At 45.8% G+C, this 25,895-nt stretch overlaps 1 protein-coding gene across 2 annotated transcripts in view; it reads left to right on the top strand.

Moving 5' to 3' along the window:
• SLC2A9 (solute carrier family 2 member 9) overlaps positions 1-25,895 on the top strand; it is a 184,869-nt gene that overhangs the window by 8,655 nt on the left and 150,319 nt on the right. For both annotated transcript variants that reach the window (XM_082837699.1, XM_082837700.1), the window contains exons 3-4: positions 8,969-9,129; positions 22,312-22,436. In XM_082837699.1, coding sequence (XP_082693825.1) covers positions 8,969-9,129; positions 22,312-22,436 — 286 coding nt within the window. The remainder of the gene's footprint in view (positions 1-8,968; positions 9,130-22,311; positions 22,437-25,895) is intronic.

Genomic DNA, 25,895 nt, shown 5'->3' with positions numbered 1-25,895 from the left:
TTACAGAATATAACACCACCTGAGATACTATATATTTATTTGATTCTTGTCCATTCTTCCCCCATTTTCGAAAGTAAGCCCCATGAAGACATGGACTTCATGGTTTTCTTGCTTCTCTAGTGCCAGCACCTAGAACGGGGTCTGGCACACAGTAAGCATTTATAATAAATATTTGCTGAATGAGTAAATGGATAAATTTAAGATTTTTTTAAAGTTCTTTATGTGAAAATTCAGTTCCAAGGCAAGTCCCCTAGGCGTCCTCACCCGCCAGCCAAACTGCCAGATGTGAGTCTGCCCTTCGTGAAAATTTTAGTGATGCCTCTGCCGCATTCACATGGACAGGGACTTGACCCAGGTCTGCCGAACTCGAAGGTGTACCCTTTTTCTGCTCTACTAAGTTGATCTGCTAGAGCTTTTGCAGGTTTTTGGCTTTGCAGGCCATAAGACCTTTGTCCCAACTACTCAAGTCTATCTCTGTAGTGAGAAAGCTGCCATAGGCGATATGTAAATGAATCGGCAAGGCTGTGTTCCAATAAAACTTTATTTACAAAGACAGGCAGTGGGCCAGATTTAGCCCAGTGATCCATGTTTGCTAATTTCTGTGCTGAAGGTTCCATGAAAGTGGTGAGGCCCCTGTGGACGCCTGCTGTCATTAGGACCTCCTGGGAGAGAGCTGGCTGGCTTTCTGAACAATCAATCCATGAGTGGTGAATTTTCCTACAGATGTTATATTCCTAATATTTTTATCTCTTTTGTCCATTTATTGCTGCATGTCTAAACTTTTCTGTTTCCAATGACTAATTCTAATTGGCATAGTTCTATCTATCTATCATCTATCTATCTAATCTGTCCATCTACCTACTTCTCTATTTATCAATTTATCCAACTCTTTTTTTATATCTTTATTGGAGTATAGTTGCTTTACAATGTTGTGTTAGTTTCTGTTGTACAATAAAGTGAATCAGCTGTATGTATACATATATCCCCATATCCCCTCCCTCTTGAGCCTCCCTCCCACCCTCCCTACCCCACCCCTCTAGGTGGTCACAAAGCACTGAGCTGATCTCCCCGTGCTATGCGGCTGCTTCCCACTAGCCATCCATTTTACGTTTGGTAGCGTATATATGTCAGTGTCACTCTCTCACTTCGTCCCAGCTTACCCTTCCCCTCCTGTGTCCTCAAGTCCGTTCTCTACGTCTGCGTCTTTATTCCTGCCCTGCCCCTAGGTTCATCGGTACCGTGTTTTTTAGATTCTATCAATCTATCCATCCATCTACTTATCTATCATCTTCTATCTACTTACCTATCTTATTTATCTATTTACCTATCTATTTAAAGCATTCTGAGCCCTTGTAAAGGCTTTGCAAAATCTAGAGCTAATTTATATACCAATCAAATGAAACATGATAATTGCTGAATTTTCAAGCAGTCATGTATGCAGGCTAAAGGGGCTCCTCTGAAACCTGTCCAATGGCCTCACATTTAAGCCATTTTAAGCCTTGACTTTTAGTAGGAGAATGCTTCTTGCCTGGGATCTGTTCCATCAGCGCTGCTACGATAATCCAGAGCTGTCGTGGGAGATGTCCCCTTGGTGCCTGAGGGCCCCCTGGGTCTGGATCTCACCTGAGAGGCCGATGAGGGCTGGAAGGAGACATCAGAGTCTTATTCCCAGGGCTGTTGTCTGGGAGCCAAGGTGGGTGCCCGTCCTCGGGCAGGCAGGGCTGATGTGGCTTGGGTGAGGTGATGTGTCAGCCTAGAGCACGAATCAAAATTCCTCTTGCTCATGAGTGATGTCTGGAGAGCCTACAGGAAGATTCTGGAAGCAGTATTCTAAAGAAATGAAAGGTCCAAGCCTGAGTGGAAGCTATGGAGCCCAGACTCCCATCCAAAGGGGTCCCACAAAGACAAGGATGGGCCCAAACGGGATGGGGCTCGGGTGGAATCAATCACGAGGAGCGTGGGTGGGGAGTGGTGGGCCTGGATGCGTTCCTGCTGAGACCTGTGCAGTGCTTGGGGCTGCAGGATGAGCCACGGCCACATAGCCAGGGCCTGAGGCAGCAGCCAGCCTCAAGCAGGGTGACCCCGGGGCAGACATTAAGAAGAGTCACCCATGGGGCTTCCCTGGTGGCGCAGCGGTTGAGAGTCCACCTGCCGATGCAGGAGACGCGGGTTCGTGCCCCGGTCCGGGAAGATCCCACATGCCACGGAGCGGCTGGGCCCGTGAGCCATGGCCGCTGAGCCTGCGCGTCCGGAGCCTGTGCTCCGCAATGGGAGAGGCCACAATAGTGAGAGGCCCGCGTACCGCAAAAAAAAAAAAAAAAAAAAAGAGTCACCCAGAAGGACCAAAGTTGAGCTAAATGAGTGTGTTGAATAGGAGACCTAAGTGAAAACAGAAATTAGCTAGTAAACAGGCAATGCTATGGCTGAGAGGACAGACAGGAAGGTGGCTGGGAGGGAGAGTTTACAGCTGATTCCAAGAATAGAGAGGGAACACCTAGAGCCCGTTTGCCCAGTCCTGGCCCACAGTTCAGGCAAGTGCTTTGAGGTTTAGCAAAAGGACAGCGGATGGGATTCTATAGGTCAAAGTGTCCTTGCAGACAATGCTGGTCATTGCTTCCCTGGCACCCAGCAGACTGCCTGGAACAAAGGTTTGTGATGCCTTCAGATGCTGACTGCCCAGAGATAGGCCAAGTTCACGGGCTAAGGGCACAGTCTTCTAACGACTGCTCTCACTTCAGACAGCAGCTGCAAGCTCGGGGATCCCAGGGCTGCCCACAACTCTGACCAACTGGTTACAGATTTCGGGAGCACCCACTAGCCCCTCAGGCTTGATAATTCGCTAGAACAACTCAAAAATCTCAGGAAAGCACTACGCTAACAATTACAGTTTTATTATTGCCAAAAGGATACAAATCAGAAGCAGACAAAAGAAGAGACACTTAGAGTGAGGGCGTTCCAAACATGAAACTTCTGGAGTTCTCTCCCCTTGACATCCAGACACATAACCCTCCCAGCACCTCGATGTATAACAACACACAGAGTACTGTCCACCAGGGAAGCTCGCCATGCTTCCATGTCTGGAGTTTCTGTTGATGCTTCATTACCCAGGCATGACTGATCAAATCGATCTCCAGCCCCCTCCCCTCCTTGGAGGTAGGGCTGGTACCACCTGGCTTGAAGCTCTCCCCCGCACTGCCAGCCACATGGTTGCTATCTCCAGCATGGCCAGCCCCCAAACTGGGTTATCTCACTTGCATAAACCATCAGGTGGGGTCCGAGAGCCCCCCTGTGGATAACACAGACACTCGTATCATCAACATTTCCTATCCAGGAAATCCCAAGGGTTTAGAGACTACTATTCAAGAACCAGGAAGAAATGTTACAGAACCAGACTCGGGTCTGCTCACCTGCACACAGTAAAGCCAATCTACTGACACTGGGTTGTGAGGAAGGAAACTGTAGCATTTATTGCAGGGCGCCCAGCAAAGAGTCCCGGGAAACTAGTGCTCAAAACACTGGAACTCCCCGATGGGTTTCAGGAAAGCACTTTTTTTTTTTGCGGTACGCGGGGCTCTTAGCGCTGTGGCCTCTCCCGTTACGGAGCACAGGCTCCAGATGCGCAGGCTCAGCGGCCATGGCCCACGGGCCCAGCCGCTCCGCGGCATGTGGGATCTTCCCAGACCGGGGCACGAACCCGCGTCTCCTGCATCGGCAGGCGGACTCTCAACCACTGCGCCACCAGGGAAGCCCTAGGTTCAGGGTTTTTATAGGAGGTCGGTCACAGAGGCACCTCCTCTTGGCATGTGTACAATTCCTGACTCCGGAAAAGAGGCGCAAACCACACTGTTGGCACAGCTTAGGCCCTACAAACCCCTCTTCTCAGGAATGGTGGGGTCCCTCCCCAAATCCAAGGTCCCTGCTGCCAGCCCAGGGCCCATCTTGCAAGCAGACCTTTCAGAGGCCAGAAGTCTCTGGCCAGACACGTTCACTTTTTCTGCATAGGAGGCCTCAGCTCTGCTACGCGGGTGACATTAGGTGCCACTGCTGGGCTTATGGAATTTTGTCTTGTGTGGTCCTTACTTCAAAGAGCCTGGTCTGGTGGTGGGCACTTTTGTAAGGACTTCTGTACTGTTTTCCTCCCTGCGCCAGTGTGTTCAGTGGTGCGGACTGTCTCTCCAAATCCCTAAAGAGTTGCGGGCATGACGTGTTCTATTATGCAATGCTGTGTATACTCTGGTCCATCCACAGAAGGGTTCTATTTATGAGTATTATTATAGGACTCCTGAGAAAAATTTGAGATGGGTTCATGACAGGCTCTGCGAATCAGTAAGGAACATTAACGTTTAAAACAGCCTACAAGGTAATGTGCCTCCCATTGTCTGGCAATTTCCTGTCATCCTTTGGAGGTGTTCTATGCCAGTCCTCCTGGCTGGGAATTGCATGGTTCAATTTGGTGCCAGAAGCTTGGCCCCCGTGTTGTTGGCTGGGGAGATAGTGGTCAATTACTCGTGGCTTCATAGACCTGAGAAATAAACAAGTCTAACAAGACTAGGACTCTTATTTCACGAGATAGAAATAATGATATGAACATCGCCACCAGCCACCCCAGCTTCTGATTTGTATTGTGTGCTTCTCGTGGACCCAGCGCCGTCCTTTGTGTTCATCCTCACGTTAAATCCTCACGGTAACTCTTTAGGGAGGAAAATGATTTCACAGCGGAGGGGCCTGAAGCACAGAGAGGTTGAGTAACTTACTCAAGGTCACCCAGCAGAAAAGAAGCCGAGCTGAGAGTTGAATAAAGTGGATTCCAGGGTCCTTAACCCCTGGAAACCCGGCCCTCAGAGGCAGAGCCACTTGCTAGAGGTCACAGGACTCAGCAGTGCCAGCAAGTCTTGACCCCAAGATTCTCAGCTCTTTGTTGGGTCTCCTTTCCTTTAATCACGTGGCGTCTCTATGCACGTCTGTGTCCAAACGTATCATTTTTATAAGTACATTTTAACTTGATTACCTCTGTAAGACCCTATCTCCTAACAGGTCACCTTCTGAAGTGCTGGAGGCTAGGACTTCAACATATGAATTGTTGGGGGTGATACAATTCAACCCATAACAGACAGAGATGAGTCCAGATGGCTTAGCTGAGGGGTGTGGATCAAGGGCCAGAGTTAAGGATGAAGTTATGACTTTTAGCTGAGCAATTGGAGAACGGTGTGCTATTTAATAAGGTGAGGAGGAGAAGATAAAGAAATGGAATTCGGGACCAGAGATCCAGTTCATGGTTCCCATCCCACTCTCCAACGATTGGCTTAGTAGTTGGCCTGTGCCCCAACCAGGGTGGACAAGATTTAAAGAGAGGTTTACTAGAGGCTTCTAGGAAAGTTCTTCTTAGCATCAAGAGGTCTCTGAGAGGTCAGGAGTACTCTCTCTAGTCAAACATGAATGGGAAAGCATGTGGTCAAAACTGCTACTAGGAGTCATCCTCTCATTATGAGTGGGTGCAGCCTTAGGATAAGGTCAAAACTATGGTTAGCAGATGGAAGCAAAAGGAAGCACCTGGATTCTTTGCCACATCACGGAGCCACCAGACAAATAGTCCTAATGAACGTCCATGTGGCTTAGCTGTTTCAAGTCGGGGTATCCTGTTTCTCGCAGCCAAGAGCATCCTTAAATTATGTGATGCATTACCAGCTCCAGCGGACTAGAGCTCTTTGAGATCCGGGGTTTGGTTTACGTCTGTGTGCAGCGCAGTTCCCAGTACTCAGCACAGGTTTGTTGAATGAATCAATGGGCGATGGCAGATCAGAGTCTTGTGTATTAACACATGGAAACTTCATCATCATTGGGAAAAGCTCTAGTTGTTGATAATATATCCTATCGTCACTCCATACTATAAGCAAGGTAGTTATGGGATCAGAAGGAGAGAGAAAATGGGAGGAGAATAGATATCTCACAAGGAGAGGGTGCTACCCCTCACTTCTTCATCTCCTGTCATCCGCCCATTTGCTTAAGCCAAACACCTGGTAGTCTGCTGCGTTCCTCCTTTGCCATCACCAACACCCTCCCTCCCCAGACTTGAAGCCAATCACTCAGTTAGTCCTGTCCACTCTACATTCAAAACATACTTCAGGGCTTCCCTGATGGTGCAGTGGTTGGGAGTCCGCCTGCCGATGCAGGGGACACGGGTTCGTGCCCCGGTCCGGGAAGATCCCACGTGCCGCGGAGCGGCTGGGCCGGTGAGCCTGTGCCTCTGGAGCCTGTGCTCCGCAACGGGAGAGGTCACAACAGTGAGAGGCCCGCGTACCGCAAAAGAAAAGAACATACTTCAAATTCATCCCCTTCTTTCATCTCCATCACTTGGTCCAGGCCACCATGACATTAGATGACTGCAAAGCCCCCCAACAGGGTGCCAGCTTCCTCTCTAGCCCCCCCTTTAATCCACTTGGCACTCTGAAGCCAGACGGGCTTCCTGAAAATAAAAGCCATGCCATGTCCTCCCCTTGCTTAAAACCCTACAATAGTTTCCCACTCCATCCCCTCCCCAAAAATCTAAATAACAAGCAAACTTATTACCAGGACCTTATGGTCCCACATAACCTGTCCTTTCCAGCCCCTTCAACTCCATGCAGCCCCTTCCTTCCTTTACTGTCCCACTTCACTCCCACTGGCCTCTTCTCTGTTCACGGACACCCCAAGCTTTCCTCAGCCGCTTTGGTACATGCTTTTCCCTCTGCCCGGAACACTTCCACCATTTAAACAAAGTTTTTAAATGGTGAAACATATTATCCTTAAAGAATATAGAAAATGCGCACACACACACACACACACACACACACACACAGTTTAAAGAATGATTGTAAACCTAGCACCTATGTAAGAAGAAGAGTAAAATATAGAGAATAGAAGGTCCTGCAAATGCCCCTCTCCATTCATTGCTTCCACCGTCACCCAGAGGTGACCACTGACCTGACATTTGAAATAATTGTCTGCTTCTCTCTGTAGTTTTATAATCTCTATATAATCCCCCCAAATCCTTTTAATTTTGCATACTTTTGAAGGTTAGGTATGGAATCACACTGTATGCATTCTTTTGTTTCTGGCTTCTTTCACTCAATCTTATTTTTTGTGAGACTTTATTTTGCGTGTTTGCACGTAGCTATAATTCATTCATGCTTGTGGCTGTAGTGTTTCATATTATAACTATTCCACAATCTGTTTATCTCTTCTGCTGTCAGTGGGCATCTGGATTGTTTCCTGTGTGGGATTGTTATAAGCAATGCTACCATGGATGTTTGGATAGATGTATCCTAGGGCAGATGGGAAAGAGGAGGGTTGTTGTTTTTTTTTTTCCAGTTATGAGAGTTCCAGGATTTTTGTTTTGTTTTGTTTTGTTTTTTACCATTTTTTAAAGTATAGTTAATTTACTATGTTGTCCTAGTGTCAGGTGTATACCAAAGTGATTCAGTTATGCATACATATATATATATTTTTTTCTTCAGATTCTTTTCCATTATAGGTTATTACAAGACACTGAGTATAGTTCCCTGTGCTATACAGTAGGTCCTTGTTGTTTATCTATTTTATATATATAGTATTGTGTAAATGTTAATCCCAAACTCCTAATTTATCTCTCCCACTCTCCCCAATATCCCCTTCGGTAACTACGGGGAATTTTCTAGAAATGGATTTGCTGGGTTGTAGGTTAGGATCATCTTCAACTTTACTAGATAACGCCAAACTGTTTTCCAAGATGACTGTACAAATTAAACTCCCACCATCACTGTACGAAAGTACACACTGCTGGTCACTACTTACTCTTACCAGACCTGTTAACAGACCTGGGGATTGTGTGAGCTCCACACAAGTACTGGGCACTGCTCCAGGTTGTCATATGACCTTCACAACAGCCCTGAGACATCAGTGTCGTCTTTCCCATCTTGCAGATGAAGAAGCCAAGGTCCAGCATTGGTTTAAATCATTAGCAAATCATGGTGCTGGGATTCAAGCCCAGGTCTGTGTGACCGGACCCTATGCTTCTTCTGCCACGTCATACTCCATACATACTTATTGGAGAAGTCTGTGGGTGCTTATTGGGTAGCTATGGGTAACTATGAGCATCTTGAGCATGGAACTCTCTTGGGGAGTGTAGTGCTGTGACCTCAGTCTTTGGTGCACATCAGAATCACTCAGTCCCATCCCAAACCCACTGAATCAGAATTGACAGCAGTGGGGGTCTAATAAATGTGAAGTGGGCATCTCATTGTGGTTGTAATTTGCTTTTCCCTTTTCACTAATGATGTTGAGCATCATGTCATTAGCTTCCTGGTCATTTGAATTTTTTTTTTTTTTTGGAGTCTGTTCAAGTTTTTCACTCATTTCTGATTGGGTTGTCTTCTTATTGACTTATTAGAACTCTTTACATATTGTGACTACAACTCCTTTGTAGTTATATGGGTTGCAAATATGTTAGCTTAGTCTGTGGCTTGTCTTTTCATTTTTCATGATGTTTTCTAAAGAGCACAGCACTTTAATTTTGATGAAATCCAAATGAACATTTCGTTTTTCTTTTATGGTTAGTGTTTTTGTGTGTCTTGAATCTTTACCTATCTAGGTGGTAAATATTTTCTCTTATGTTAAGTACGTACATTTTAAACGCATTTCTGAGGTGATTCTGCTGTGCGGTTCCCTTAAGTTCAGAGTCAGATCTGAGTTTGACTCCCAGATTTGCCACTTAGCTGAGCAAGTCACCTTGTCTCTCTGAGCCTCAGTTTCCCTATCTGCAAAAGGATGTAAATATAGGGCCCATCCACAAAATGTGTTAGAAGGATTCAACAAAATAAAGCTCAAAGAGAGCTTAGCAAAGTGCCTGGCATGAAGACAATGTTCCATAAAAGCTGTTTTGTTTATAAACTGGCTGGCTTCAAGGACAGCAGAATGGGACGGAGGAATAACTTGGTTTGTTGTTTGTTTTCAGTACATCAAGACCTTTTACAATGAGTCGTGGGAGAGAAGGCATGGACATCGGATAGACCTGGATACTCTGACTCTGCTCTGGTCTGTGACCGTGTCCATATTCGCCATTGGTGGACTTGTGGGGACGTTCCTGGTGAAGTTGATCGGAAAGGTTCTTGGGAGGTCAGTGGGGGCCATCTCTGTTTGGGGATCCCTTCTGTAATGTTCATAAATATGTCTGTATCAGAGTCAGGATCCCAGCAGGCAACAGAGTTCCATTCAGTCCAACTGGAGAAATTGTAACGCCAGAAGGGCAAGGAGCGGAAATAGGGTACCGGAGGCCAAGGAGAGGTGAATCCATGGGTGATGGGCTGACAGGCAGCCGCTGAGATTGTAGAGGCACCAGGCTATGTCAGAACCCTACTGTCCAAACAGGGAGGAGCTAGGAAGAAATACCCTGGCTCCTTTCTCCTCCTTCCTCCAGTCTGCTGCTGGTACCTCTCATTGGTCAAACCCAAGTGGAAGTCTGAAAACTCAGGAGTCTTGTTGGTGCGGTTCAGGAGGACCAGCTCCCAGGGCACAGAGCAGAGCAGGGAGAGAGGGGAGGGATCCATTTACAGGAACAAATGGAGAAGAGTCAGCACAGTGTCTTAGAGATTGTTCCACATAAGTACCGATAGATCTGCTTTTTAAAAATCAGTTGCTTAGACAGTCTTCCGTTGTATGACTGGATGATAACTTATTTAACCAGTTCCCTATTGAGAGACATTCAGGTTGTTTCAAATCCTTTGCATTACAAACAGGGCTGCGGTGAGTATCAATTTCATTTTGAAATTCCCAATCCTCACCCCCTCTACTCAGATCCAATTTACCTCTGAGCTTCATTCCTCATTTATTTTTAAATTTATTTTTATTCCTCATTTTTATTACCCGGCTTTAGTGACAGAACCCTCCTCCCTCGTGAGACTGGATGGTGACCATGTGGGTGCACAGACCCTGGCTAATCTTCTCTCGTATAAGACTGAGTTATCAATAAATTCCCCCAAAACATTTTCTCTACGTCCTTTCTCATAGCAACTTCCTGGGGGACATTGAGGTGTTAATGGAAAGAGTAGTCTCTGGAGCAACCGTGTGTGAACTTGAATCATGAGTCTTCTACATCCTGGCTGTGTGGGCTTGGCCAAGTCAGTTAATGTATTTGAACCTCAGTTCCGTCATCTATAGGTTGGAGTCAGTAGTTGCTACCCTGCAGGGGATGCTATAAGGGCTAAAGAAAATTAATGGAGGGGGAATGGTCCATTAGCAGTAGCTCAATAAAGAGAAGCTATTATTATCTACCATATTATTTACTCATCATCACCTTGACACCCATACACAGTAGGGGCTCCACAGATCTCCATATTGCACTGACCTGAATTAGCAAAGAGATTCATCAGACCCCAGGAAATCCCCCCCCCCCCCGGCCTTGGGGCTTCAAAAACAGTGTTAATAATGGTGCTGCCCACTCCTTTACACTCAGCCTCACATCCCCAAATTAGAACCGATGATGTTCAGAGCAGCCTTTCCATAGGCTGGGGCAGGAGGCCGTCTGAAAACATGTGATGCTCATAAAGGCCTGTGGTACCCCAGTGAGGGAGAGGAGGTGCCGACATTCTCTGTGTCCCCAGGGGCGCTTCCAGGGCAGTAGCTAATGAGAACTCAGTACACAGGAGGTACAACGGTCGTGGAGTAGAGTCAGGGCTGCCGTTTTCTGAGGTCCCCCAATGTTTCAGGCACTCACACACACCCTCTTGTTTAATTCATTCGACTCCGTGGGGTCTATCGATGGAGAATGGGAACTGAGCAAGGTCAGAGCATCTGGCCAAACTCAGCCAGTTCACACAGTGCCTGAGCTCAGGTAGGAACCAACACACGTCGGCCACGCACCATGATCTTTCCACTTGCCAAGGAGATCATAGTGTCCTGCTGGCACTGGTCTTGGAACATCCTTGACTATTTGACAACAGATAAGTGACCAGCTGGCGCCCAGACTGGCACCACTGGCCAGGGTCTCCAAGGCACTGTCGCTAAGCCTGTGGCCCCAACTCCTCTTGCCTGTTCCAGTAGATGGAGTGACCCCTGGCCCCAGACACTGTTGCCTGTGACACATACCTACATTATATCTGGCCGTGGGCACTTATGCCCCAAGCCTGCCCCAGAAGAAAGCTCTGAAGCCCAGCAGCTGGTACAGGAAAAGGAACACTGGGATCGGATGTCGTGGGCCAGCAAGTCCTGGCTCCCCAGCTTGCCAAGTGTGTGGCATGGGACTTGGCCACCTCTCACCTCTCAGCCAGCGCTTTTCCTGCGTGTGAAGTGAAGGTGATCAAGGTGGCTTTACCATCCTCAATAACGTGGCGGCAAAACAAAACAGAGGGAAAGCAAAAGAGAAACTGTATTTGAAAAGTACTAAATTTCTAAGTGATGGAGGAGTCCTAGGATGAAGAGAGAGATTGATCAAAGGGCTTTGGTTGTCATACCCCGAGCAGCTGCCAGTTCCTTTTTTCATCATTATAAGTATAAAAGTTGAATTGAGTCTCAGCTTGAATAGTAACTCTGTAGGGGAGAAAAGGAGCAAAAATTAAAGAAGTTGGCTACCATGTATTCACCTCCAGCTATAGACCAGTCCTTGACATATGGTACATCATTTACTTCTTACAACTCTCTGTATTATTGTAAAACAGAGGCCCTGAGAGGCCCAGCAACTTGCCCATGGTGACAAAGAATGGGGTTGACCTGATTCAGACACAGGTCTGTTAGACCACAAGGCTGCACTCTTCCCATGATGTGGTGTGGATGGAAACTGCATCCTGATGCCTCGTTTTTTGTCTCTGATGGTGGCTGTCCCAGAGGAAGAGGAGGCTGGCTCAATGTCTAAGGCTAGGATCGGATCCAAAGAAAGGGGCCCAGATGGGTGACTTGGAGGGAAGTTTTGGTGGAGCTGGGCGTCCTTGGAGTCAGGTGGTCCTGGTCACCAGCAGGTCCAGCAATGGGATTGATCCTGCCTGAGGCATATGGCTCATCTGTGATTTAGGAGAGGAATGAGGACAGGGGAGCATAAGGGACCTGAAACCGTCTCTGGAGCTGAGCCACCCCCGTTATGTGGTCTCAGGGATGCAGGTTCCTTGTCTCCTGGAGTCTCTAGCCTGGAAAATTCTGAGCCAAAAAGAATTCTGATTGAGTCCCTGCCCCTCATTTGGGGTCATCTATCCTCTGCTTACCCGGCTTTAGTGACAGAACCCTCCTCCCTCGTGAGACTGGACGGTGACCATGTGGGTGCACAGACCCTGGCTACAGGCCCGGCTGTAGACCTGGGCTCTGATGCTCACAGCTCGTGGGGCCCTGGATGAGTTCCTTGAACTCTCTGGGCTTCACTTAGTTCACAGTAAAGTGAAGATAAAGTCATAGCCACGTTGGAGGATGGTAGTGAACGTTAAATGGGATGACGGATGTAGAGCATTCATCTCAGCCACTGACGTAGAGCCGGCATCCAACTTAGGTTCACTAGCATCTTCATCATCCCATCGTCCTCATCATCAGTGCTTCCTGAGAGGCGTCGGTCCATCACCTGACAGAGCCGATGATGCAAATATCCCTTCAGATGCACTCACATTGGCCTCTTTCACATATCATTGGATCTAGGTCTTCCCTCCAGAGTGGAGCAGAGAAAATACTTGGGAACCCATAGGGAAACTCACACGGACTTTGAAATCAGATCCTCAGTCAGATTCTCCAGCAAGCCATGGTTTGTCCCTTCTTTTTTCTTTTTTTAACATCTTTATTGGAGTATAATTGCTTTACAATGGTGTGTTAGTTTCTGCTCTATAACAAAGTGAATCAGTTATACATATACATATGTCCCCATATCTCCTCCCTCTTGTGTCTCCCTCCCTCCCACCCTCCCTATCCCACCCCTCTAGATGGTCACAAAGCACCGAGCTGATCTCCCTGTACTATGCGGCTGCTTCCCACTAGCTATCTATTTTACGTTTGGTAGTGTATATATGTCCATGCCACTCTCTCACTTTATCCCAGCTTACCCTTCCCCCTCCCCATATCCTCAAGTCCATTCTCTAGTAGGTCTGTGTCTTTATTCCCATCTTGCCCTAGGTTCTTCACGACCAGTTTTCTTTTCTTTTAGATTCCATATATATATGCGTTAGCATACAGAATTTGTTTTTCTCTTTCTGACTTACCTGACTTTGTATGACAGATTCTAGGTCCATCCACCTCACTACAAATAACTCAATTTCGTTTCTTTTTTATGGCTGAGTAATATTCCATTGTATATATGTGCCACATCTTCTTTATCCATTCATCTGTCAATGGACACTTAGGTTGCTTCCATGTCCTGGCTATTGTAAATAGAGCTGCAATGATCATTTTGGTACATGACTATTTTTGAAGTATGGTTTTCTCAAGGTATATGCCCAGTAGTGAGATTGCTGGCTCGTATGGTAGTTCTATTTTTAGTTTTTTAAGGAACGTCCATACTGTTCTCCATAGTGGCTGTATGAATTTACATTCCCACCAACAGTGCAAGAGGGTTCTGTTTTCTCCACACCCTCTCCAGCATTTATTGTTTGTAGATGTTTTGATGATGGCCATTCTGACGGGTGTGAGATGATATCTCATTGTAGTTTTGATTTGCATTTCTCTAATGATTAGTGATGTTGAGCATCCTTTCATGTGTTTGCTGGCAATCTGTGTATCTTCTTTGGAGAAATGTCTATTTAGGTCTTCTGCCCATTTTTGTATTGGGTTTTTTGTTTTTTTGATATTGAGCTGCACGAGCTGCTTGTAAATTTTGGAGATTAATCCTTTGTCAATTGCTTCATTTGCAAATATTTTTTCCCATTCTGAGGGTTGTCTTTTTCTCTTGTTTATGGTTTTCTTTGCTGTGCAAAAGCTTTGAAGTTTCATTAGGTCCCATTTGGTTGTTTTTATTTCCATTTCTCTAGGAGGTGGGTCAAAAAGGATCTTGCTATGATTTATGTCATGGAGTGTTCTGCCTATGTTTTCCTCTAAGAGTTTTATAGTGTCTGGCCTTACATTTAGGTCTTTAACCTATTTTGAGTTTATTTTTGTGTATGGTGTTAAGGAGTGTTCTAATTTCATTCTTCTACATGTAGCTGTCCAGTTTTCCCAGCACCACTTATTGAAGAGGCTGTCTTTTCTCCATTGTATATTCTTGTCTCCTTTGTCAAAGAGAAGGTGACCATAGGTGCGTGGGTTTATCTCTGGGCTTTCTATCCTGTTAAAGCATAACATAGTGGAAGGCAGCTCTCACACTTTCCCTGAGCTTTCTCTTGTCTAGGCTAAATGTCCCCAGTCCCTTTGGCCATTTCTCAAGGATATGGGCTTCAATCTCCTCATTATCCTATTGCTCTTCCTTGATTTTGACCTCTTCTGCCAAGAGCTGATGATCTGGGCTGCACTGGGGAGATTCTTCACCACTGGAGAAGCTCAAAACAGTGAAGCCGGTGTCCGCAGTGGGGTTCCCAGGGGGCGCTGGAGTTCTGCTCTCAGAAACGGCATGGTACTGGCCCCCCTTGTGCTGCTGCATGTCCTGCCTGGGAAAAATATGGAAACACAATTGATTAAAATCCCCTTCTCTGAACCTGAGTGAGTCAGCTTTGTGAATTATCTGCAAATAAGGTTTCTATCCTGACTGGGACACTGTCATGCTGGGGGTTATTTTGGGAAGGAATATATTAATATGATGAACTTGCTTAGAGGGTGTGCAGCCCAATCTGCAAATGTTTCAAATCAGACTTGAATGTGATTTTAACATCCCCTGCATAGCACAAAATACATCATCACATCTAGTGCAGGAGCTCAGACCAAAGCCCTGGGAGTCATCTCCTCTCTTTCTCTCCACCTCTATCCAATTCATCAGTATTTTGGGTTCTGAACCCCAATTTCCAACATGTGTGGCGGGGAGGGAGTTCCCACACACCATCAAGCAATTCTCCGGACACCAGCTGGGTGTCCTATAATTCACCTCCATTCTGACACCATCTACCTAGAGATGGCATCAGATTACAAGACTGAGGGCTCAGTCCTACAAGACTGCCCCCTCCATCAGTTCATCCGCCAGTCACAAGCCCAGGTTGTCACCTGTGTTTCTGACCAACTGGCTATAGGTTAGATGTTCCAACGACCCCCTGCCTCGGGTTTCAGGTTAAGGGTTCAGTCTCACAAGACTGCCCCCGCCCCAACTTCAGATGCTAATTGCAAGTCCAGGTTGTCCGCTGTGCTTCTGACCCAATGGCTATAAGTCAGAGGTTCCAATGACCCCCCTCTTCCAGTTTGATTAATTTGCTAAAGGGCTCGGAGCTTCCATGCTCTCTCTGAGTGCACCACTCTCTCCAAATCTGTACATGTTCATCAACCTGGAAGCTCTTCAAACTCTGTCCTTTTGTGTTTTTATGGAAGCTTTATTACATAGGCACAGTTGCTCAGGTCATTGGCCATTGGTGATTGAACTCAATCTCCAGCCCCTCTCCTGTCTCTGGAGGTTGGGGATGGCATTGAAAGTCTCAACCTTCTGATCACAAGGTTGGCTCCACTGGCAACAATCCCCCACCCTTAGCTCCTTTCCAAAAGTCACCTCATTGACATAAACCCAGTGGTGGTGAAAAGGGGCTTGTTATGAATAACAGGATATCTATTTCATCTTTATGGCTCTGAAGCAATTTCAGGAACTGAGTACAAGAGACTAAATATTATAACAAAAGATGCCCTCATTGCTCTTATCACTTGGGAATTGCCACGGGTTTCAGGAACTGTGAGCTGGAAACCAGGGACAAAGATTGTGTATATTTTTGTTATTATATATCACAATCAACAAATTCCACCAGCTCAGTCTTCAAAACATGCCAAGATCCGGCACTCCCTCCACCGCTACTGGCTCACTCTCTCCACTGCTACCATCCAGGTGCAAATTCCTATTAGCACTTGCCTGATCTATTGCAATATTCCCAGTTGTCTCCCTGCTCCCACACTTACCCCTACAGCCCAGGGTTGACACAGAAGGCTAAGTGGTCAGGCCATGACACTTCTCTCCTTAGAATCTTCTAGTGGTTGCCTGTCTCACTCAGGGTAGAAACCCAAGCTCTCTTGGTGGCATACAAACCCCTTATGAGCTCTCTGCCACTCCCCTCCACCTTCACCTTCTACTGCTTGCTCTCTGGTTCTTCGATGCTCTTCTAGCCATGCTGGCCTCACTGATGTTCCTGAAATAGCCCACGTCTGGCTCTTCTCTGCCAGGATTGCTGTACCCCAGTGTCCATATGGCTCACGTCTGCTCTTTCTTCAAATCACACACTGCACTGTCTTTAAGTCTGTGGTCAGGTGTTACCTTCTTGGGGAAGCCCTCCCTGGCCACTCTGTGTACAAGTACACTCCCTTCCCTGCTTTCGTCTTCTGTACAGCATTTATCACCATCTGATATGCTACATATGTTTTATTTTTACTTGTTTATCAAGAAGAGCATAAAAGCAGGGGCTTGGCCATGTTCATGGCTATGTGCCAAAACCTAGAATGACACTCAGCACCCAGTGTGCCCTCAAACATGTGTCGAGTGAATGAATGCCAGTTGAATGAATAAATGATTGTTGAAAGATGAATGGCTGTGAATAAATGTGGCAGCCACCATTGTGAGCGGCCTTAGTAACCGGTTCCTGGAATGCCAAATCTCCCATTTAATAGCACGTGACCTTGGCCAAGTACTTAACTTCTAGATCTGTTTCTTTATGTGAGAAATAGGGTAACAAGATTACTTGACTTCTAGGGTCTTCAGTGAGTATAAAACACTTAAAACAGTGCCTGGCACCTCATAAGAACTCCGTGAATGTTAGCTATCACCATGAGTTTATTTTATTTCTTTTTAAATTAATTGAATCTCTAAATATGTTCCAGGTGCCATCCTAAGCACTTTACATAAATCATTCTCATAGAAGCCTTACAAGATAGACATTATTATACCCATTTTACAGGGGGGTAAATCAAGGCTGAGAGAGAGTAAGAAACCTGCCCAGAGTTGTTCAATTAGTATGTGGCTGGGCTGTCCAAGCAGGAACATTATTGGACATGGATTCGGGTGAACAGCAGCTCTCCAGCCCATAGACGTAGAAGCTAAAGTGAGATTCAGGGCAGATCAGAGCTGGGCCACGTGGGGTAAGTTGGGGTCCACATGACTTGGCTTCTAGATTCATTCCCTTCATTTATGCAGCAAATATATCTGGGACACTTGCATATGCCGGGATCTGGTGTAGTTGCTGGGGCTACAGTGGCAAGACAAAGTCGCTGACCCCATAGCACTTACATTCTAGTAGGGGAAGATAGACAACTAGCGTAAAGCAAATAAATACAGAGGATAATTTCCTACAGTGTTGGGACTGTGAAGAAAATAGAACAGGGTGAGAGGATGGAGGGGAATGAGCTCTGCATTTGGGGGAAGCAGCCATGTCAAAGAGTGTTAGGAGGTTGCATTTGATTTGAGACTCTAGTGAGATAAGACTCATGCAATGAATAGAGGGGCACCAAGGATGAGGACCATGAGTTAGGAAGGAGCCTGGCACACCTGAGGGACCGTGGGAAGGCTCATGAGCGTGAGGGTGAGAGTATGAGATGCTGTGGCAAAAGCCATCTCATGCAGGGCTCTATAGGCCCTGGTGAAGAGTTTATTCTAAGTGCAGTGGGAAGCCACTAGCAGGTTTTAAGTAAGAAAAAGTACGTCCGTGTGTGCTATGAGAGGATAACTTTGGCTACTCTGTGGACCCTGCACTCCAGCAGGGCAAGAGTGTGTGTGAGCCTATTGCACTTCTATGAGTGTAGGATGATGGTGGCCTGGACCACTGCCATATTGTGGGGCTGTAAATGGGAGACGTGGTTTGATTTGGGATATATCTTGGAAGTAGTATAGATAGGACTCAGTGATGGATTGCATATGGGTCATGAAGAAAATAAAAGATGTAAGTAGTATTCCCAGATATTTGCCTAAGCCACTAGGAAGGTAGTGGCTTTTTTTATGAAAAAGTCTATGGGAAGAGGGATTCGGCATGCATTTTGGAGCAGGGAGGGATTTAGTAGTGGGTATTCAAGAATTCTATTTTAAATATGCTTGGTTTGAGATACCTACTAAATATGCTAGTGGAAGTGTCCAGGAGGCAGTTGGATATGTAAGTCTAGAGTTGAAAGGAGAGTCTGCATCCAGAGATACAGTTGGGAATTGTCATCGGTTAGAGGGATGAACTGGATGGGATCACCCAGGGAGGGAGTGTAGAGAGAGGTGAGACCAGGAGAGAGATGAGCCGGAGCTCTGGGCACCCCAACTTTCAAGGCTCAGGGAGGTGAGGATAAACCAGCCTAGAGACTGAGAAGGTGAGGCTGGTGGGGAGAAAAATGGGAGAGGGTGCAATCCCAGATACACAGAGAAGATTGTGTTTCAAGAAAGTGGGTGTGGTCAACCACATCAAATGCTGCTGAGATGTTGTACCGGGGAAGGCAAAGAATTGGCAGTTGTCTGTCAAGGTAGAGGTTGTTGATGACCTTCACAAAGGCAGTCTCCATGGAGTGGTAGAAATGATCTAATCAGAGTGTGGGTGAGGAAAGACTAGAAGATGAGCAGACACCATCCATGAAGGAGTTTCACTCTAAAAGGGAGCCAAGACGAGGAGCAGAGGGATGAGGACCAAGAGAGACAACATTTAGATGTGTTTATATGGGAATGATTGAGTAGAGAGGGAACAAATCCTTCACTGGGGTAGGGATGCACAATGACACTGATAGACCTTACATCACTGAGGCAGTTTCATCCAACGCAGGTAGGTGGGTGAATTTGGTGGTGGGGGAGGAAGTAGTCCTTACCTCCTCCTCTGTGAACTGATGATTTCGTTAACACTGATAACTACAAGTGTTAAAGACGAAATGAGATGAAATCATTTACAGAAGAGCCATGCTCTTTCTTAGTACTATACTAAAGGCATCACACTGAGTCTGCCCCAAGGATGAAAATTCTCTAGAGGTGGACCCAAGGATCTCGTATTTGTATGTGCTCTTGGGAAATCTGATGCGCAACCAGACTGGAGAACCACTAAATAATGCTAGCATTATTTTTATGGATATCATTAATATCATCCTAGTATCAAATGTCCAGTTTAACTGAAGTAGGGCAGTGGACAAATTGTCTGGGGATAGGAATTGAGGTATTGATTCCTAATCAAGCCCTTTATTTCTCATTGTCTATAGATTATAGAATGTATTGTTTTGTCCAACATCCAAGAACCCTCCAAATCTGGCCACAGCATCCCCCTCCTGCCTCTCCTCCCTCAACAATCTCTTCACAAACGTACCTTCCACTAGCCTCTGCAGCAACAGGGGTTTATCCTATGTGGCCTCAAGGCGGGAACTGAGACCCAGAGGTGGAGCTACACGGAGAATATTTGGGGATGTTGTAGAAATCTATTTTTTTTTTTTTTTTTTACAGACAAGCTGCTACCACCCATGAGATGGAAGGTCCAAAAGGGAGAAGCAGCATTCCTGGGTTTAAAAGCCAGGGCCACACTTTAGTGAGCAGGTTGCTGGGACTACAGAGAGATGGCTAGGGCAGAGGAGAAGACACAGAGCAGCTGGAATGGCTCACAGAGAGGAAATACCCTGCTTCTCCCCTTCCCCGCCCTCTAGATGGACATCCGGCCTCTCATTGGCCAATCCTCCCAGGAAGCCAGAAGCAAGGGAGCCTGGGAAAGGTAGTTCCCCCTGAAACAGAGTCAGGCAGAGAAAGAAGGGAGCTGAGCACAAGCAGGCAAATGGTGGGCACAGTTCTGAGTTATACAATCTCATATTTTCTCTATCTTTACTTATAGAAGTCACAGATGGTCACTAATTGACTTGTGTGATTTATTTGCTGTCTGTGTTCCTCACTAGGCTCTAAAGCCCATGATGGGGAGGACGGAGATGACTCCCATATTCCTGGGGTAGACCCAGTGTCTAGCACTCACTAAATACATGATGAGTGGAACCCAAGTGAAAGCTTCTGTGAGGAGGGTCCAGGTCTTCCTGCCACTCCCTCCAACCATTGCGCCGCTTTCCTCGCAGGGCTGACACAGTAGTTCCTCAGAGGACTGAGGGGAAGGGCCCTGAACGTGGAGCAGTGCCATGGGGTGCAGGGTGTTCGCATCCTGCTTTGAGCTTTCACCAATAACAGAAATTAGTGCCTTCAGACTTATCTTTATTGAATCCTGAGGCTGCGACCTTCGGCATCAGAATAAGGGAGATTACTCTAGATTGGAATTTTTCTTTTAAGTCTCTGCTAAATCACATTTTTTCGCCATGATAAGGTCCAGTTAAATTAATCTTTTGAAAGACTAATTTGAAATCATATTTATTTTTTAATAATTAATACATTCATGTGACTTAACTTTCAAACGGACCAATTAAAGTCGAAAGTTTCGTTTTTGTTTCTGTCTTCTGTCTCCTCCTTGGAGACAGTCAGTGTTACCAGCTTTTTGTGTATCTTTTCCAAGATTTGTGCCTATCTCTACACACACACACAAACACACATTTTATCACATAAGTTGTTGCATATTCTACATAAAGTTCTGTATCTTATTCTTTGCACTTAACAATACATCTTTGAGATTTTTCCATATCAGAATGTAGAATGCTACCTCTATTTTAATGTCTGCATAATATGCCACATTATATATGTATCATAATTTATTTAAATAGCCCCTTATTAATGGACATTTGGGTTGTTTCAATCATTTGCTGTTATAGAAGAAGTTGCAATGAGCAGGCTTTATACCATCCGAATTGAGCTGCAAAATTCACTAAGTTTGGGGTTCTCCAAGAAGTTGTAGGAAAGGGAAAAAAATTTAATGAACAGCTTGAGATAAATCAAAAACAGTAGAAAGAACTTTGGCCCGGAAGTTAAGAGAGCTAACTCCTACAAGTAATAACGAAGTTCCCTTTCAAGCCCTAGCTTCTTACAATTTCTAAAACAGTTTAATACTGTTAAATCATTGAGTCTTTAGGGAAAAAGTATCCTGTGAGAGGCTGCTTCCCCAGCTACTTGATTCATTAGTTGTATGACCTAAAACAAGTGACTAATTTATGTGTCCTAGTTAACTTATCTATAGAGCAGAGATAAGAATAGTACCTACTTCATAGGGTCCTTTTGAGCAGTAAATGAGCTACTCATGTAAAATGCTTAGAATGGGGTCTGTCATGTAGCAAAAGTTCAATCAGTGTGAGCTATTAAGATCATTTTGCAGATGAGGCAAGGAAAGCACAGAGCAATGAAGTACGAAGTCCCCTAGGTCATAAAAGAGACAGCTGGTGCAGGAACCCAGGTCCCCAGGCCTCCAAATAAGTTATGCTTCTCAACTGTGAGGTCTTAGGAATATGTTATATATTCATATAAAACAGTGGTAGTGGTCCTAACAAGGAGCAATGAATAGTAAGACTTGCCAAAGGAATTTGGCTGACCTCGTTTGAGGGGATTAGCTCAGCCTCATGCTTCATGCTATAGTTAGGTATAGTTAGGTATAAGAAGCATTGTTACATGAACTGCAGAGAGAGAGAGAGAAAGAAAGAGAAAAACAGAGAGAGGGAGGGAGGGAGGAAGGAAGGAAGAAGGGAGGGAGGGAAGGAAGGAAGGAAGGGAGGGAGGGAGAGAGGGAGGGAGGAAGGAAGGAAGGAAGGAAGAAGGGAGGGAGGGAAGGAAGGAAGGAAGGAAGAAGGGAGGGAGGGAGGGAGAAAAACTATGCCAGCTGAAGTCATAGGATGCTGTAGGTGTGCTAATTAACAAGCTATTGCTCCCAGCTCCCAAAGTACCCTTCTGTGCTCTGCTCTGTGATGCAGGGGCTGAGACCTGCAAGCCTCACCTGCCCTTTGCCACAGGGGCACTAGAAGAGGGGGGACTTGCTCCCTTTAGTTTGCCTGAATTTCCTGCCAGCCCCAGCAGTGACCTTAACCAGTTCCCTGTGTTAATTCTCTCTGTGAAACTAACTAGAGTAGTTTTCATTTCCTTGCCTGACATCTGACTCATGGATTGTAAGACGCATTTTGACTTTGTAGTGTTAAATGAAGGTCTTAGAACCGATGAGATAAAATATTGCAACAGGGAGACTCATAGAATATCAGGGCTCTCAGTGCCTTCGGAGGTGACCTAATCAACCGTGGTAATGAACCCAGAGGAAGGAAGTTCCTTGCTCAGGGTCGTATGGCCAAAGGTGGCAATGGGGGTGGGGGGAATCTGGATCCTGTTCTGGGGATACACAGGCCAGTGGCAGCCTCATCAAACCCCTCCTTTTCTTCCAGGAAATTCACTTTGCTGGTCAACAATGGGTTTGCAATTTCCGCCCTGTTGCTGATGGCTTGTTCTCTCCAAGCAGGAGCCTTTGAAATGCTCATCCTGGGACGCTTCATCATGGGCGTGGATGGAGGTGAGCCTTCACCGTGGCAGGAGAGAGGGCAGTAACACATTCCTGGGGCGTGTTTCAAAATGTGAGGGGTACTTGTGGCTGTCACATGCATCCCTACTGATATTGAATTGGCAGAGACCGAGAACACAAGAACCCTGCATAAAGTGGGGCAGTCCCATGGGATGGACCACCCACCCACGATGCTCCTCTAATGGAGAAGCACTGACTGGGACGGACCCAAACCAACTCCAAAGACCTGGATGGTCTTTGGCACATCATGCATTCTATTGGTCATCTTCACCATAAAATTCATATTCCAAGTTGTCTGTGGTTTCCAGGGAGTTTTTATGAGGATTATGTTTCCTGTCTGGGCCTCTGACTCATTCATTCTTTTTTTTTTTTTTTTTAACGATGTTTTTTGATTTGTACCATTTTTAAAGTCTTTATTGAATTTGTTACAATATTGCTTCTGTTTTATGTTTTGGTTTTTCGGCCTTGAGGCATGTGGGATTTTAGCTCCCCTACCAGGGATCGAACCCACACCCCTGCATTGAAAGATGAAGTCTTAACCACTGGACCGCCAGGGAAGTCCCTCATTCATTCTTTCATGTATTCACCAAGCAGCATTTGCGGAGTACATGCTGTGCCTTGTGGTCTACACTGGGGACACAGTGGTGAACAGGACCCCCCAGTCCCTACACCTGGAGCTTACGTTCTAGTGGGTGGACAGATATGTAATTAGATATATGAGGTAGATAATGGTAAGCCCTAGGAGGAAAAGAAGCAGCACAGGAAGATAGCAAGGGCTATTTTAAATAGGACTCAGGGAAGGCTGCTCGGAGGAGGAAACAAAGGAGCAGAGACGGGAATGAACCAAGGGCAAGAAACAAATGAATATTGTGGGAATTGTGTACCTGGCGGAGAGAAGTGGACAGTGACCCTGAAGTGGAAGCATGCTTGGCAAGTTCAAAGAAGAGTCAGGAGGCCAGTGTGGTGGAGCCTGGTGAGCCAGGGGGAGAGTGGATGCAGATGAGTTGAAGAGGGGCCAGTCAGATCCCACAGGACCTTGTAGGTCACAGTGAGGACTGCGGATTTGTGCTGAGTGTGATGGGGAGCTGGGGTAGGGTTGAGAGAAATGTGACAAGAGTTGGTTTATGATTCAATAAGATTCCTCCCACTTCTGTGTAGAGAGAAGGTAGGGGGAGGGCAGGAGTGGGGTGGGAAGGCCATCCGCCCCGGGGTGATAGCTATGAGTAGGACAGGATGGCGGCGGTGGAAGGGGTGAGACATGGCCTGATTCTGGCCATGGCCTGTGAGAGTAGGAGACTCAAAATATATTGTCAAAACCAACAAGCCAACCCTGCTTTCTTTCTAAATACACAAATCCGTAGAATGTTACTTTCAGCCCTTTGTGGAAAGATCACAAGCTTTAGGATTAGAAACCCCTGGGACTGGATCCCACCTCTGCTATTTGCCAATTACTGACTTTTGATAAGTTACTGAATGGTTCTGAGCCTCAGTTTCCTCATCTGTAAAATAGAGATAACAATAGCTACCTTGGAGGGCTGTTAAAAGGCTGACATGAAGACGTGTGTGTGTGTGTGTGTGTGTGTGTGTACATACACTGCCTAATGCTAATGCTGCTGGAACCCTGTATGAAGTCGTTAAGGGCTAGTTCCCTTCCTTCTCCATCTTTTATAAGCTGAGGGCACCAGGCGTTGTGAGTGACGGGAATGACAAGGGAGAGCATGAGAGTAAGAGGCCGTATAGGAGGTCAGGGCGGAAGAGACTTCATTTATTTTCATTGCTTTGCTGGCAGGAAATAATTCAGGATTTTGTAATACCTCAAACTCTCACTATTCAAGTAGAAGGGAGAAGCCTGTAGAAAGAACATTAACTGGAGAGAATACTGGCTGGTGTTCATGTCGAATTTTCTAATTGACCAATCATGTTCATGAACTTCATCACCTTTGATCTCCCACTAACGTTGAAAGGCTGTTATATATATTTTTTTCAACGGCCATGGTTTATTCACCACGACGGACCAAAAGCTGGGCATAGAACAAGCCTCGATAAGTTTGAAAAGATTGAAATCTTTTATTGAAATCATATAAATATATTCTCTGTCCACAGTATAATTGAATTAGAAATCACAAACAATATCTAAGAACCCCCCCTAAATTTGGAAAATAATAAAAACACACCTCTAAGTATTACATGAGTCAAAGAGGAAGTTACAAGGGAAATTACAAATATTTTACACTCTAGAGCCCGGGAGCCACAGCTACTGAGCCCACGTGCTGCAACTATTGAAGCCCGAGCACCTAGAGCCCATGCTCTGCAACAAGAGAGGCCACCGCAGTGAGAAGCCCGTGCGCCGCAACGGGGAGTGGCCCCCGCTCGCCCCAGCTACAGAGAGCCCGCGTGTAGCGGCGAGGACCCAACGCAGACAAAAATAAAAATAAATTAAAAATTTAAAAATATATTTTAATGGAATGATAATGAAAATACAGCATATCAAAATTTGTTGGATGCAGTTAGAGGAAAAGCTATGAATTTTCATGCTTATATTAGTAAAGAACGGGATTTGGTAAACTACGTCCCTTGGGACAAATTTGGCCTGTAGACAGTTTTTTATGGCCTATGAGCCAGAGGGTTGCATGCTAAGTGAATTAAGTCAGACAGAGAAAGACAAATACTGTAATTTTTCACTTATACATGGAATCTAGCAAAAAGCAAGCAAATGAACAAACATAGCAAAACAGAAATAGACTCATAGATATAGAGAAAAATGGGTGGCTGTCAAAGGGGAAGGGGGTGGGGCATTGGGCAAAATAGATGACAGAGATTAAGAGGTACAAACTTCCAGTTATAAAATAAATAAATCATGGGATGGAATGTAAAGCATAGAGGGTATAGTCAGTGCTATTGCAATAACTTTGTATAACGACAGATCATAAATAGACTTAGTGGTGATCATTTTGTAATGTATAAAAATACTGAATCACTACATTGTACACCTGAAGCTAATATAATATTATAAGCCAACTGTACTTCAGTGAAACGCTGTTTTGTTGTCATTTCACATATGAGGGCCCTGAGGCTCAGAAACACGAGACAGTAAAGTGGTTAAGGGTGAGGGCTATGGATTAAGCCGGCCTGGGTTCTGACACTTACCAAGGTTAACTTCATCAGTTAGGTTTTGCTGCATTAAAAAACAAAACAAAAACATAATGGCTTAAGGCAATAATCCTTTTGCTGAGCTTACAGTTCTGAGGGTTGGTGGGGCAATTCTAACCTGGGCCAGCCCTGCTGGGCTCTGCTGGGCTCTCTCTCCTATGGCTGAGGTTGGCTGCGGGCCAGTCAGCGGCTGAATGACCTTGGATGTTTGGTTGCCAGCAGGTGGGCTGGTCTTGGGATCCCGAGGGCTGGCTCATCTCTGTTCCATGTGGTCTCTCACCCCCAGATGGGGTGACCCAG

This window comes from Leucopleurus acutus (genome assembly GCF_964270905.1).
Source record: "Leucopleurus acutus genome assembly, chromosome: 4".
NCBI classification, from domain to species: Eukaryota; Metazoa; Chordata; class Mammalia; order Artiodactyla; family Delphinidae; genus Leucopleurus; species Leucopleurus acutus.
This window is presented reverse-complemented; position numbering and strand designations above follow the sequence as displayed.